The sequence below is a fragment of the Chenopodium quinoa genome, unplaced genomic scaffold, assembly GCF_001683475.1.
Source record: "Chenopodium quinoa cultivar QQ74 unplaced genomic scaffold, ASM168347v1, whole genome shotgun sequence".
In the NCBI taxonomy this organism is placed as follows: domain Eukaryota; kingdom Viridiplantae; phylum Streptophyta; class Magnoliopsida; order Caryophyllales; family Amaranthaceae; genus Chenopodium; species Chenopodium quinoa.
The window spans coordinates 2945015-2959050 of record NW_018742345.1 but is presented as its reverse complement, the minus strand read 5'-3'; the positions used below and the strand labels follow the sequence as shown (position 1 = coordinate 2959050).

Here is a 14036-nt window from a genome sequence, read left to right as displayed (position 1 = left end):
TTCTCAAGGAGAGCTTGAAAGGACCGCTTTGCAAAATGTGAACCTCCATCACTAATGACGGCTCGTGGCACCCCGAACCTTGGGAAAATTACTCTTTTGAAGAGCTTGACCACCACTTTAGCATCATTAGTAGGAGATGCAACCGCTTCTACCCACTTTGACACGTAATCAACGACCACAAGAATGCACTTTTTCCTAAAAAAGGTCGGGAAAGGCCCCATAAAATCAATTCCCCATACAACAAAAATCTCTAACTCAAGAATGTTATTCAAAGGCATCTCACTTCTTCTTGAAATATTACCGGTTCTTTGACACCGATCACAAGCTTTCACTACACCCCACACATCTTTGAACATTGTGGGCAAATAAAAACCACATTGTAAGATTTTCGCCAAAGTTTTGTTAGAACTTATATGCCCTCCACAAGGTGAGGGGTGATACATTGTGATAACATCTTTAATCTCATTATCCGGGACACACCTTCTAAAAAGGCCATCAACACCTTGTTTGAAGAGCAAGGGGTCGTCCCAAATATAATATTGACGAACATTATGTAGAAACTTCCTTTTTTGTTGATAGGAGAAGTCGGGAGGAAGAATAGAGAAGGATAGATAGTTTGCCATGTCCGCAAACCATGGTGCCGGTGTTTGTAGAATAGCAAATAGTTTATCATCCGGAAATGAATCGTCGATTGGCAAGTTATCAAGATCACCTACAAAGATAGGCAACCGTGAAAGATGATTGGCCACAACATTTTCGGCACCTTTCTTGTCTCTTATCTCAATGTCATAGTCTTGTAAGAGCAAGACCCAACATATCAATCTTGGCTTTGGTTCCTTCTTGGACAAGAGGTACTTCAATGCCGAATGGTCGGTAAAGACTATGACTTTAGACCCCAACAAGTAGGACCTAAACTTCTCAATTGCATGAACAATGGCTAGAAACTCCTTTTCTGTGGTTGTGTAATTCCTTTGTGCATCATCCAAAGTTTTGCTAGTGTAGTAGATATCATGGAGCTTCTTATCCTTCCTTTGTCCAAGACCGGACCCAATGGAAAAATCCGAAGCATCACACATTAGCTCAAAAGGAAGCTCCCAATTAGGGGGTTTAATGATAGGAGCCGAAATCAATGCTTCCTTTAACCTATCAAATGCTAGAAAACAATTATTAAAAAATCCTTTACCAACAATTGAGTGAGAGGTTTTGCGATTTTTAAAAAATCCTTTATGAACCAGTGGTAAAAACCTGCATGTCCAAGAAAGCTCCTTATCCCCTTCACATTTGTAGGGGTTGGGAGGCGCTCAATGACCTCAATTTTGGAACGATCTACTTCAATGCCCCTATTAGAAATTACATGACCAAGAACAATTCCTTCTTCTACCATGAAATGACATTTTTCCCAATTCCAGACCAAGTTCACCTCTTCACATCTTTTCAACACTTTAATCAAATTCGAAAGGCAAATGTCAAAAGATGAACCAAAAACAGAAAAGTCATCCATGAATACTTCAATTGATGATTCAAGCATGTTGGAAAAGATAGACATCATACACCTTTGAAATGTGGAAGGTGCATTACAAAGTCCAAATGACATCCTTCGATTAGGAAAGGTGCTAAAAGGACATGTGAATGTAGTCTTTTCTTGATCCTTGGGTTGGATTGGGATTTGGAAGAATTCTGAATATCCATCCAAGAAGCAATAATGACTATGTGATGCTAGTCTTTCCAATAATTGATCAATAAAGGGGAGAGGGAATTGGTCTTTTCACGTGGATTTATTCAATTTTCTATAATCAATGCACATCCTCCACCCGGTGACCGACCTTGTAGAAATGGTCTCACCCTTATCATTCTTAATGATGGTGATGCCTCCTTTCTTAGGTACCACTTGAACCAGACTAACCCACTTACTATCGGAGATAGGGTAGATTATACTCGCTTCAAGAAGTTTTAAAACTTCCTTTTTCACAACTTCTTTCATGTTTGGATTGAGCCTTCTTTGATGCTCAATTGAAGAAGCATGATCATCATCAAGTAATATCTTATGCATGCAAATTGTGGGACTTATCCCCTTAATGTCATCAATTTTTACCCAATGACATCTCTATAATCCCTTAGAACAACTAGGATTTTATCAAGAGAGACATCATCGAGTTTGGCATTGATAATAGCGGGATAAGCCTCCCTATCATCAAGGAAAGCATATTTAATAAGAGGGGGAAGGGTTTTAAGTTAACCTTATGAGGAGGCGTAGTCCTCTCCTCTTTTACCTCCACATTGAGCACTTCCACCTTCACTTCATTGTGGACTAAAGGTTGGTTGAGCAAAAGATCATACCCCTTGTTTCTTCATCTTCCTCAACTAAGCCTCCCGTTAGGATAGCTTGTAATGGATCTCCTTCAATCAAATTCTCTTGGAACTCCTCTAAGTTCCTTTCCAAAGTATCAAATCTATGAACTTCATCTAACAATGGATTTTTCAATGTTTATGGAAATGAAAATGAAATTTTCTCATCTCCTACATTCAAGGTCAATATTCCTTCCTTCATATCAATAACAACACCCGCGGTGTTCAAAAACGGTCTTCCCAAGGTTAGGGGCACCATAGTATCTTCTTCCATTTCCATTACCACAAAATCACATGGCACAAATACTCTTCCAACTTGAACCGGCACATCTTCAAGAATTCCGAAAGGTAGCCTAACCGTGCGGTCTTCTAATTGTAAGGACATTCTTGTTGGCTTCAAGTCTCCAACTCTTAAACTCTTTGCTATAGAATAGGGATCAATCTCACACTTTCCTTAAGATCACATAAAGCATCCATAGCTTCCAAGTCTCCAATCTTCACCGGTATTGCATAGCTACCGGGGTCACCAAGCTATTGAGGAAGCTTGTTTTGAATGATTTCACTAACCTCCTTATGAAGGGAGATGGTTGCACTCTCTTTAAGCCTACTCTTGTTGGATAGAAGATCCTTCAAAATTTTTGAATATGTAGGCATTTGTGACATAGCATGAACAAAGGGGATATTCACTTGAAGTCCTCTCATGACTTCAAGAAAATTTGAAAACTTTTCATTCAATTTCTTTTCAACAATCCTATGAGGGAATGGAATGGGAGTCTTGTATACTTTCATGGGGGGCTTTTCTACCTTTTCCACATCTCCCTCATTTTTCTTTTGTGGCTCCTTTCTCTCAACATCAACTATCTCATTTTCAAACTCACTCTCATTTCTCACCACAACTCCCTCATCTCTCTTTTGTGGCTCCTCTTCACTCATAACCGACCCTTCATAACCTCTCCCCGATCTCAAAGTAATGGCCTTAGCTTTCTCCTTTGGGTTCACAACTGTTGAGCTTGGGAAGTGACCACTAGGATTGGAGGATGAACTTCCAACTTGTTGCGCAATTTGAGCCAATTGATTCTCAATTATCTTGTTGTGTGCTTGAAGTTGTTGGATGTTGGCTTGCATATCCGCATTGCTTCTTCCTTGTTGTGTAATGAAGGACTCAAGTGCGGCTTCAAGGCTAGATTTTTTAGGAGGTGGAGGAGCGGGTTGGTTATATTGTTGCCTTTGTTGGTTTTGGTCCCTTAGGTTAGGGTGACGGTAAGGAGCTTGTTGGTTTTGTGGATGGGATTCGTTGTATTGGTTTTGAGGGGGGCCTTGGTTTTGTTGCTTCCAACCCGTGTTTTGTTGGGGTTTCCAACCGTGATTCTAGGGTTGAGAGTATTGATCATTTCTTTGCCCAATAGCCACAGCTTGCTCTTGGTTAGTTGAGTTGAAATAGGAGAACAAGTGATCATTTCCTCCACAAGTTTCACAAGACATGACTTGTTGTGAAGAAGATCTTGGAGATGTAAGGGTGGCTTGATCTAGCTTATGAGCTAGCATGTCAACCTTTGATGCAATAAGGTCTATTGCACTAAGATCGTGGATTCCGCCCTTCTTTGCTTGAGGTTGCCTTCTATCACCTCCGTATTCATAGTGCTTTTCCACTTCTAAAATCATCTTGTATGCATCATCTACCGATAGCTTTTTAAGGCTACCACCAGCCCCGTTATCAAGGTTGGCCCTTGAAGTAGGAGTAATACCATCATAAAATCTTTGAACAATGATCCATGATGTGAAATCATGGTGAGGGCATTTTCTAGTGTAGTCCTTGAAACCCTCCCAAGCTTCACGTAAAGTTTCATCAATCTCTTGGTTGAAATTGGTGATTTTTCTTCTTAGTTCGGCGGTATTTTCGAGTGGACAATACTTTTCGATGAAGGCTCTAGTGACTTCATCCCATGTGGTCAATGATCCCTCTTCTACCGTTCTCAACCAACGCTTTGCTTTGTCACAGAGGGAGAATTGAAACATGTGCATACGGATGAACTCTTCCATAATGTTGTTTTTCTTGATGGTTCTGCACAATTCAGGGAAGTTGTCTAAATGAGAAAAAGGACACTCAAGAGAACTCCCACCAAATTGATTACTTTGTATCATACGGATGAGTTGAGGTGAAAGCTCAAAATTATTTGCATTCATAGTAGGGAAACGTATGTCACTCTGAAGTGTGAAGGCATTGGGGTGGTTATAATCTCGTAGCAATGGTGGAGAAGGATTGTTATCACCCATGTTATCTTCTTCGTTGGTTGCAAAGATGTCCTCCGGATCGGAATCCGAATATACAATAGAGAACTCGGGTGTGCCTTACAAAAAGCCTACTCATGTTTCTCAAAGTCCTATTTAGCTCTAGATCAACGGGAATAAGCGATGATTGCTTACTCTTCCGTGTCATGCAAGGTCAAACAAAGCTAAGAAAAATGTTAGCAATGACTATCACAAGTTAAAAACACAAATATAAAAAAATAAATAAGAAAAATTATGATACAAATACACACACTTAGACTCATTCAACAATAATATATTCAATGTGACTTTGCTTCCCCGGCAACGGCGCCAAAATTTGATAGGCTGTCGTCGAGCCTAACAAAGATAAAGTCCTATCTTGGTCTCACTAGCTAATAACAAGGGTAAGAAAGGGTCGAACCCAAGAGAGGCGTTGAATCAAACACTGAGATACTACCGTTTAAACAAGCTAAATGAAGTCCAAATTAGTTTGGTTTATGTAGCATGTACTAATTCAAATTAACTAATACTAAGGGGTGATTAACAATAATTTGAGAGTTCTAGGGCTCGGGATATACCACTCAATTTTTTCACAAATCACAAATAGCATGTAGCAAACAATGATAAATTAAGGGAATAATATAGGGGAAGTCATCTAAAGCACCCAACTACTCTCTCAAGCTAGAGGGATTACTTGAATCATGAATGCAACCTACTCTCGTGGTTACATAGCATAAAACAAGTGTTAAAGCATAATCACGATGACAAAAAACATTCCCTTGACTAGAAATTCCTATTCTCATGGCATTTCAAGTCAATAAAGCATAAGGGAGCTAACTCAAGTTCATCTCTCGATCCTTCGTTGAGAAAGCTTAGATAATAGTTCTAGAAATAGCCATATACAAGAAATCAGAAATTAAACCACTTAAGCTCAACTAATTAACACCTAACAATTACTAAATTAACATATGCAACAAGTAATTAGTGACTACATTGAGGGTTTTACCCAAACCCTAGAAAATTAGACTACTCACAATCCATGGAGATTAAAGCAATTAAGGGTTTCAAGTAACTCATGAACAAGAATTAACTAAAGATTAAGCTAAATAACAATCTAAGCATAAAAGAATTAAGCAAGAAAATTAACAATCAAGCAATTAAAATGGAAGAGAAAAGTGAGAAAAATATTACAAGAAGCTTGAACTTGAATAACAATGGTGGAACTTGTCTTCTACAATGATTGAGAATAAATGATTTGAGAATATTAGTTCTTCTACAATTACAAATTAAGAGGAAGCACCAAAAACTTGGATGTCGTACAAATGAGCTCAAGGGGTTATTTATAAAGACCCCCAAATAAAAAAGACGAAGAAAACAAGAGTCGAGCACAGCTACATGTCAGCACGGACGTGCAGCCATACTTGCACGGACGTGCCAAGGTAGGCACGAGCGTGCACCTCCGAAAGAAGGGAGGCAGAACCTACTACCTTGGCGTGGAGATCCTGCACGGACGTGCCGAATGTGGCACGTCCGTGCAGGACTTTTTCTGTACAATCAGTATTGAAACTGATTTTGGCTGGGAAAACTGCACGGACGTGAAGGATCAGGCACGGACGTGCAGGATCAGGCACAGACGTGCTTAATATCCTTCACTGACGTGCTGAACTCTATACGAACATGCAGGTCTTGAAAGCAGTAGGTAGTAGCTTCTGGTCATGCTAGGGCACTCCTGCACTGACGTGCCATACTTTGCACGTCCGTGCATACTCTCTAGGACCTTTATCTTCACTTTTCTTTGGTTTTGCTCCATTTTCTTGGCTTCTAACCTTGGTTTATCATACATATGCCTCAAAGGGTCGTCTTTGAACCTAAAAACTCAACAAAATAACTAGTAAGCCGTGAAGCAAGGGATACACAAAAGTTGAACAAAAATAGAGTAAAAGTGAACCAAAATGCCAATATACCAAGTAAACAAGGTTCGAAATCACTCTAAAATCAAGTCAAATAACAAGTTATCATGTGGCCGCTTTAATTTTAGCAAACCTCGCATCCCAGAAGCAATAGAAATTTGACAGAATAACAGTGCTACAGATAGAGGTCTGTCGCCGGCCGACAAACTACAGCGCAAACCGACAACTCCTGTAGCTCGGCGATAGACAGCAATGCCTGACGAAAGCTGCAAAACGGCGGCGCCGTTTTTCTGGGAATATCTGGGAAAATTTCGGTTTTTTTTCGGAAAATTTTCGACTTCTGTACTCGAAAAATTTCTGGAAAATAAAATAATTTAATTTGTTTTCATTGCTTTAATAAATGAAATTTTAAAAAGTTGATTTAATTAAAAAGCTAAAATTACATTATTGATGGAATTGAAAAGAAAGCTTAATAACAAATTTACTTTTAAAATTAAAATTAGTATAATAAATTGGAAGTTAAGCAATGCTTCAATCTTTCTTATCTTTCTTTGCCCTTTTTCAATCTTATCTGCATCCTTTTCATCATCCATGACTTTAGCTAGTAGGCATCATTTAGAGGACCTACATTCAATTTTAGAGTAAATGGTTTCTCCTTTATCTAGGACTCCATGTTTCTTTTCTACCCAAACCTTCTTATCTGAAGTGTCAGCTTTTCTTTTCCCTTTATCTTTCGTAGAGTCTTTCTTCTTAGGCATCACAGGTGTTTTGAGTTCAATCTTTTCACCCAAGCATTCCTTAACAGGAATCACTTTGTCACCTAGACGATTCTTCACATTGGTTTTACTCTGATTTTTCTTCATGTCCTTTGTTGGCTTATTAAGAAGCCATCTCTTCACATCATTGGGTAAGGAACGAGGAACATTTTGGGTACTCACTTCCCATAAAGGCCTAGCACTCCAATATGTGTGAAATTTCTTTACTTCTTAAGAAATAAGGAATTCATAGGGACGACGAAGATCCCCAATAGAAATTGTTTGAAGTAGACCGTACTGGCTTTTTACCCTGCATGGATAATAAAAAGACATCTTGGTTAAGCTTGGAAGACGGCAGAAGGGTTGCTTGTTGACACCAACCATCTTCTCTATTTTCCACTAGGGGACAACCTACTTGATAGCAAAGTTGCCAGAGGCAAAGACTTTATTCCACTCATAACGCACCATCTTAGAGAAGCGTTTCATTCGCCTCACAGAGAACTAGAGTATATTTTTCGAAATTGTGAGGAGGACTAATTAATTATAGTCTCTCCATTAGCCATATCTGAAAAAAATTCAATGTAAATAAATTAGTATTACTATTAAAAAAAATATGTTTTTTTTATTTATGTAATTAAAAATATTATTTTTCTTCCCGTAAAAAATTGAAGAGCCCCGAAAAGGTGATTTTGGATTTTTCTAGAATTCATCAAGACTAAGTGTAGTCTCTCCAACAATTAATGGCATTGGATTTCTCCCAAATTCAATTTGCTACAAAACAGTTAATATAATTGCTTGACCCTCATTAGTTCTACCACTAGTTCATATTGATTAAGCATGCAAATGATAAAAGCCCTTCTTCTATAAACATGAAAAGACTCAGAATAAGGTCTATCAAAGTAGTGGCGTGCAAATTCTTTTTGATTAACTACACTACCATCTACAATATTTGTTAGATCTCTGTATCTTAAATTAAAGAAGCGCTCAAAATCTTTATAGTAATATTCATTTATTCTAGGGATTACCACAAGATCTAATGAAGGGAAGCCTAAGATGGAACCAAATTCTTCTGTTAAAAGGCTAATTTCATCACACCCTAGTCTAAAGCAACGTGTATCTGTGTCCCAATATTCTAAGGTGGTATGAATAAAATCTATATCAAGATCTACCCCCTTAACACCATAAATACCTCCCATGTGAAAAAAGTCGAGTTCTTTTGTCTCTTTAGCAGTTAAAGACCGACACCATTCACGAGTGAAATTGCTATCACTAAAGACATGATTATTTGTTGAGAAACTAAGATTATAATTAATCTGTTTGAATTGTTCAAAAAATCGGCAGATTAGCTATTTATTCACAAAATCGATGCAGTTTGTCTCTGGAAATGATTCAAAATCAGCGCACTGCAGCGCCAAACGACAAGTATGTTGCCTGGCGACAGCACCAGCGTTCGGCGACAGCGCAAAACGCGTGGCAAAGATAATACATTCATGACAGATAATATGTTTTTCTTCTATTTCCTCAACGTGCTATGCAAACCGCGTTTTTCTTGCTATGATTCGAATTCGTAAAATGAATTTACAATTTCGCCCTTTGGATTTATTCAAACTTAATTATATTTAGGTTTGTTTTAAGTCCAATTTATTTTTCATTTTTTCTTTTTGGGGGAGAAAGTCGGATACCCTCTATTAGTAATAAAAATGACGGAATTTTTTGCTTAAAATTAATCACAATTTTTTGCACACACATATGCACATAAAAATGAAAAATAAATGCAAAGATAATACACTCATGAAAGATAATAGTTTGTATATACAAAATATGTCTAATAAATGTTTCAGTCAGGCAAAGTCTTATAAAATTCAGAATTAATAACAACTTAGGTACAACTACGGCGCTAGAGGACGCAGATGATGAGGAATGTTAATCATGTCAAAGAACTGCGCAGATCGAGGAGTATGCTCCTCACCAGGTCTCACCAGGAGGAGGGAAAACTCAACTCAAGACCTGTCCACCCAAGGTCACCCTGGTGATGAATCAACAGAGGATGAGGCTGCTGAGGCTGCTGCGACAATGAGCCAACCTCGTACGTCCAACCACCTCTCGGAGTTGAAGTCGTCTCTCCCTAGCCCATCGGCCCAGCCTGTGCACTCTCAGATGAAGAACCCGAGCCCTCCACCACCTCGGTCCGAGAAGCATCAGATCGGCCGCCCCGACCACTTGAAGTAGTGCGGCAACACCTCGAGGTAGACCATGCCGGTTCTCTCCGAACCTCAAGTCTCGTCCGAGTACGGCAAGGAATAGGTTGTCCCTGCAAAAAGGAAATCAAGTTAGATGCAAAGAAAATAAAAAACAATGCAGAAATAAAGAGGAAAAGCTACCTCCCGAACACTGTCGTCGCAGCGATAAGAAGCCACGTTCCTAATCCGCACAAGCTGGCTTCTAAAGGCGTCTATGCACCTCGCTATCGCCGTAACCACCTCGCGCGGGAAATGTCAAAGAAATAAAATCAGTAACAATACAAGACAGATATAAACAAATAGAAAGCAAATAACTCACCCGAGTCTGGTGGCGAGGGATAGATCGCTCAACAAAACGCTGATCATAGGGAGCTGGAGGGATCATCTCCTCAATAGGCCCGTATGTCCCCTGAGAGTGGATGGACATACAAGGGGGAAAGAATTCAGTAGGCTCGTTCTGGAAAAAAACAAACCAAAGTAAATAAAATATCACTTGGGGGCTACTTAGCAAAGAGATAAAAGACAAAAATCATACTACCGCCTCCTCAGAAAAAACCGGGGCCAGAGCTAACAACGACAGCAGGTCCTCCTCGTAGCACTGCCCTAAGCTGGCATGAGATCGCCGAGGGGTACCTGCAGGTTTCCTCTCCGGTAAGTTGAAGGGCATCGCGTCATGGAACATGTGGCGTGGCGGAGGAGCAAGGACGACGAATATCTCTGAGGAGTGCTGCCTCATACGTCCCCCGGAAGTAGCGACACTCAGCATTGTACTCCAAGGCCAGCGCAGGAATAGCCAAACCGCCCCATGGTCGGTATATCACATCAGGCTCTTGCAAAGAATGTCTATAAGATAAAACTCTACCAAAAGCGATACAAAAATTTCAATTTTACAAAAGAGCAAACCGAGGGGATCAGCTCTCGAACACGGGCAGTAGTCGCCTGGTTATTGAAGCGACCTCCCCAACAGGCGCCAACAGGGAACTCGCGTGGACATGGTCTCGCCAGCGCAAGCGAAGTAAAGTACTCATAGAACCAGATCTACAAAGATAAAAGATATCATCAAGTGATAATGAAGACTTAGAGCTAACTTTGTAAGAGATAAAAAATACCTCTACGACTCTCTAGAAGCTAGACAGAGCTATGTCTCCTATGTAAGACCGATGTCGACAGGAGTCTCGCAATCCTCGCAGAGACTCAGCATAGGCAAAGCTGGCCCAATCATAAGTCCCGATCAGCTGAAGATCGCGGACATCAGGAAGGTAGAAAAGCAGCACCCTACTACCCTTGTCAAGGAAAAAAGTTCTTGACAATAAAATAAGTGCAAAGATGCGCACCCGCTGCTCTCGGGTGGTCGCATCATCCTCAAAAGCCATCGCTAGAGTTGACCGGTAAATGCACCTTGAGCTGAATCATGATGGCTCCACCTCAGCACGGGTCCGAACAACATTCGGTTCCAATAGCTCATCGACCTTAGGAGAGAAAACGCTAATTCAGCTGTCGAACGACAGCGCGGTCGAGATAAACTCTAGTCCTGAGATGAGACTGAACTCGGTTGGGGTGACAGTCATCTCACCCTAAGGAAAGTGAAAAGTGTTGGTGGTGTCCTAGAAAAACTCCACCAAAACGCGAACCACGTGGTGGCTCGCATCAAATGAGTACATGGCCTGTGTGGCCCAAAATAGGGCGCTCAATCCACAAGACTCCCAAAGAAGGCGCATCCCCTCATCGCCGCTGAAATACTTGCCGTAAAGCTTGCTTAGGGTGTCGTTTTTCGAGCCGTGGCTGCGCGTCCTACCGCTTGTGATCCCGTGACGCACCCTCTCTGAAATGTGGTGCTCGGGGGTAAAGAACAGCTTCCGCTCATCCCACTCAGAGAGGGGACCGAGTGAGGTGGACGGATCGGCGTCCTCCTGAACGGGCTCGTGCTCCCGTCGTGTATCTCGGGACCGGGAGCCGGAACCTCGCTAACTAGCTATACTATATTATGCAAAATTGAAAAAAATTAAGGTTCTATAGTATCTAAGGTTTGCCTAGCCGCATGATACTATGTTCGCAAAAAAAAAAGTGCATAGTACTAAAACAAAGCACAATTACAATTCAAGAATATATGCATTTTTCAAGCAACCAAACAATTTCTTGCAATATATGGTAATTATTGTGACAAATTGAACAAGAATTTCTAGAAAAACATCAAGAACGAGTCACAATGTTTTCCTGACCTTAAGAGGTTCAACAATGGTGAATCGTTTGTTTCTCCACCAAATTGAGTCAAACAAGTCTCAAAATACTCCCAAGGAAATATATAAACATAATCAAGAAATTTCATGGCATAAAATTTGACAAACAAAGCAAATTGAGCAATATAAGTTTCGCATTTTCAAGAAATTCCTGAATAAACATGAACAAAATTCATCAAAATTCGACCGAGTTTGGAAAAAACATACATAGATCAGCAAACTAGATGAACAGAGCTTTGATTTGCAACAAGCTTTGAGTGAACTATGTTGAGTAACGAGCATGAATGAGCAATTTGAAGCTTTTTGTGAAGAACTTGAACAAAATAAGGGCAATAGCAGCAATATGAGGAAGAACGGGGATTTATACAAAAATCTCGATTGCAACGTCGCATGAAAGCTTTGTCACCGAGCGACAGAGTGCAGTGCCGAGCGACAGGGAAAAATCGCGGCGCAAGAAACGTTGGAGCGGCGACAGAGCGCGAAGCCTCTCAGAATGATTATTTTGACCTTGTACAATAATTTTGGGTTCCTTGGTATGCTAATTAGCCCTTATAAGTGACATGACATGATCGACTCGGTTACAATCGCATTAAGTAATTGACTTGATAAATTATCGTCTCACATAGCTTAAATAGCCTAAACATTGGCTCACCGGAAAGGCACCAACGCAATGGTTCACAAACAACAGAAGCATCGACATATTGTTTCACAATTCAGAAGCACCGACATACTGGTTCACAAGCAGCAAAAGCGCCGACGCACTAGCATAGCAAAAAACAAGTTCAAGCAAAATTTAAAGAATCGACAGGCGTTGGTCTTCGATGATACTTTTCAGAGTATTATCGCAACAAATGAGAATGGCTTCAGGCGAAGCAATCTTCGATCATGTTCCCTGGCTTGCGGAAAATGGTCATAAAGCGCTCCAGGTTGTTTCAGGAAAAGAAATCTTCGATAGGGTTCTCTAGCTTGCAGAATACTATCACAACAGAATTGGAGGCAGTTACAGACGTAGCAGTCTTCAGGCGGTATCCCCTAGCTTTAGGAAGATCGTCAAACAAAAAGAAACTCTTTTTTCAAAGAGCGTGAGAATATCATTCAAAGCACTTTGTTCCGAGAAGCATGGACATATCAACATCAAAACAACAAGATGGAGTTCCCTAGCTTGTGGAAGGTTGTCACAACAGAAATGCAACACAAATCAATTATTATAAGAGACGTGTGCTCGACGGTGCAAGATACACGTTTCATAACTCTTTTATCTTTTTTTAAATAACGCTAGTTTGCAAGTATCAGTGTTACAAGAATGATTTAGGATTGCAGAACGTTCTGAATCATTCTCCGTACCTATCGATACTTTGACTTTTGTTTTCGAAACTTGGGTTTCTCTAAACTCAGTCAAAGTGGGGGCCTCTGTAGACACCCATTTGTGTCTTCCCAAAACCAAACCCGGTGATGAATACCTTTCACATCGAATCATAATCGAATGAAGTGAAAGTGTGGAAAGTCTAGTGTTGCGGTTGGTTTTTAATTCTTTTCTTTCTCTCTGTTTTTGAAAACCTATTTTATGAAAATAGCCAATCCAATTTAGTTTGGTCCATGGAAAGGGTCCAATAATAGTGTAGTTGGATTGGGCTCAAAAAGAGCTTTCCAACGATATATTATAAGCCCGATTCCGATGAATAATGAGGAAGTTATGGCCAAATTACTAAAATGGGCCCGATTTGCTTTTTATATGCGGCCCAATGATCTAGACGAGGGCCTATTACGATTTATCATTCCTAATGCAATTAGGACTAATTATAGTTTTGAAGAATCTTCTAGACGGTTCTTTTGAATCCTAATGTGATTAGCATTGATAATGAAGTTCTAAGAGTTTTATTTAGAATAAAAGAAGTGTTTTTAAGGAAATTACAGTTTTACCCTTCGTACGCCTAAATTTTATCAAAATATGAAAACGCGTGGAAAAACTGTCTGCAGCGCCATACTACAGGTTGTCGCCTGGCGTTGCGGCGACAAGCGAAAGAGTTGTGTGTGGCGACAACGTCGTGTTTTATTCCTTTTCAAACTCCAATTCTTTTTTATCATAATCCGGCTGATTTTCGTTATAAATAGCCTCCTAAAACCTCTGTTTTAATATCACCAACTCTCATCAAGAAATTCTTGATACTCTCTCTCTATCTCTCTTTTCTAAACTAGCCTTTTCTCAAATACAAAATTCCGCATTCACAAGATCTAGACACACCTAGCCAAGTTCAAAGTTGCCTTCTCCCTAGACGTGAA

General features: G+C 40.1%; 1 protein-coding gene across 1 annotated transcript; it reads right to left on the bottom strand.

Annotated features, from left to right (window-relative positions):
- Positions 1 to 2485: 2485 nt before the first annotated feature.
- On the bottom strand, positions 2486 to 3471 carry LOC110693809. The gene is made up of 2 exons (XM_021870957.1): positions 2914 to 3471; positions 2486 to 2794 (listed from the first exon to the last, which is right to left on the bottom strand). Exons 1-2 carry the CDS (start codon positions 3469 to 3471, stop codon positions 2486 to 2488), a joined length of 867 nt encoding a protein of 288 aa, XP_021726649.1.
- Positions 3472 to 14036: the final 10565 nt, after the last annotated feature.

Bases quoted from the DNA above. Each gene is read 5' to 3' on its own strand.
- LOC110693809 (XM_021870957.1), bottom strand. From the start codon at position 3,471: ATGCAAGCCAACATCCAACAACTTCAAGCACACAACAAGATAATTGAG. The intron at 2,795-2,913 runs GTTAGTGAAATC...TCTTAAGGAAAG, and splicing joins CCATCTCCCTTCATAAGGAG to TGTGAGATTGATCCCTATTC.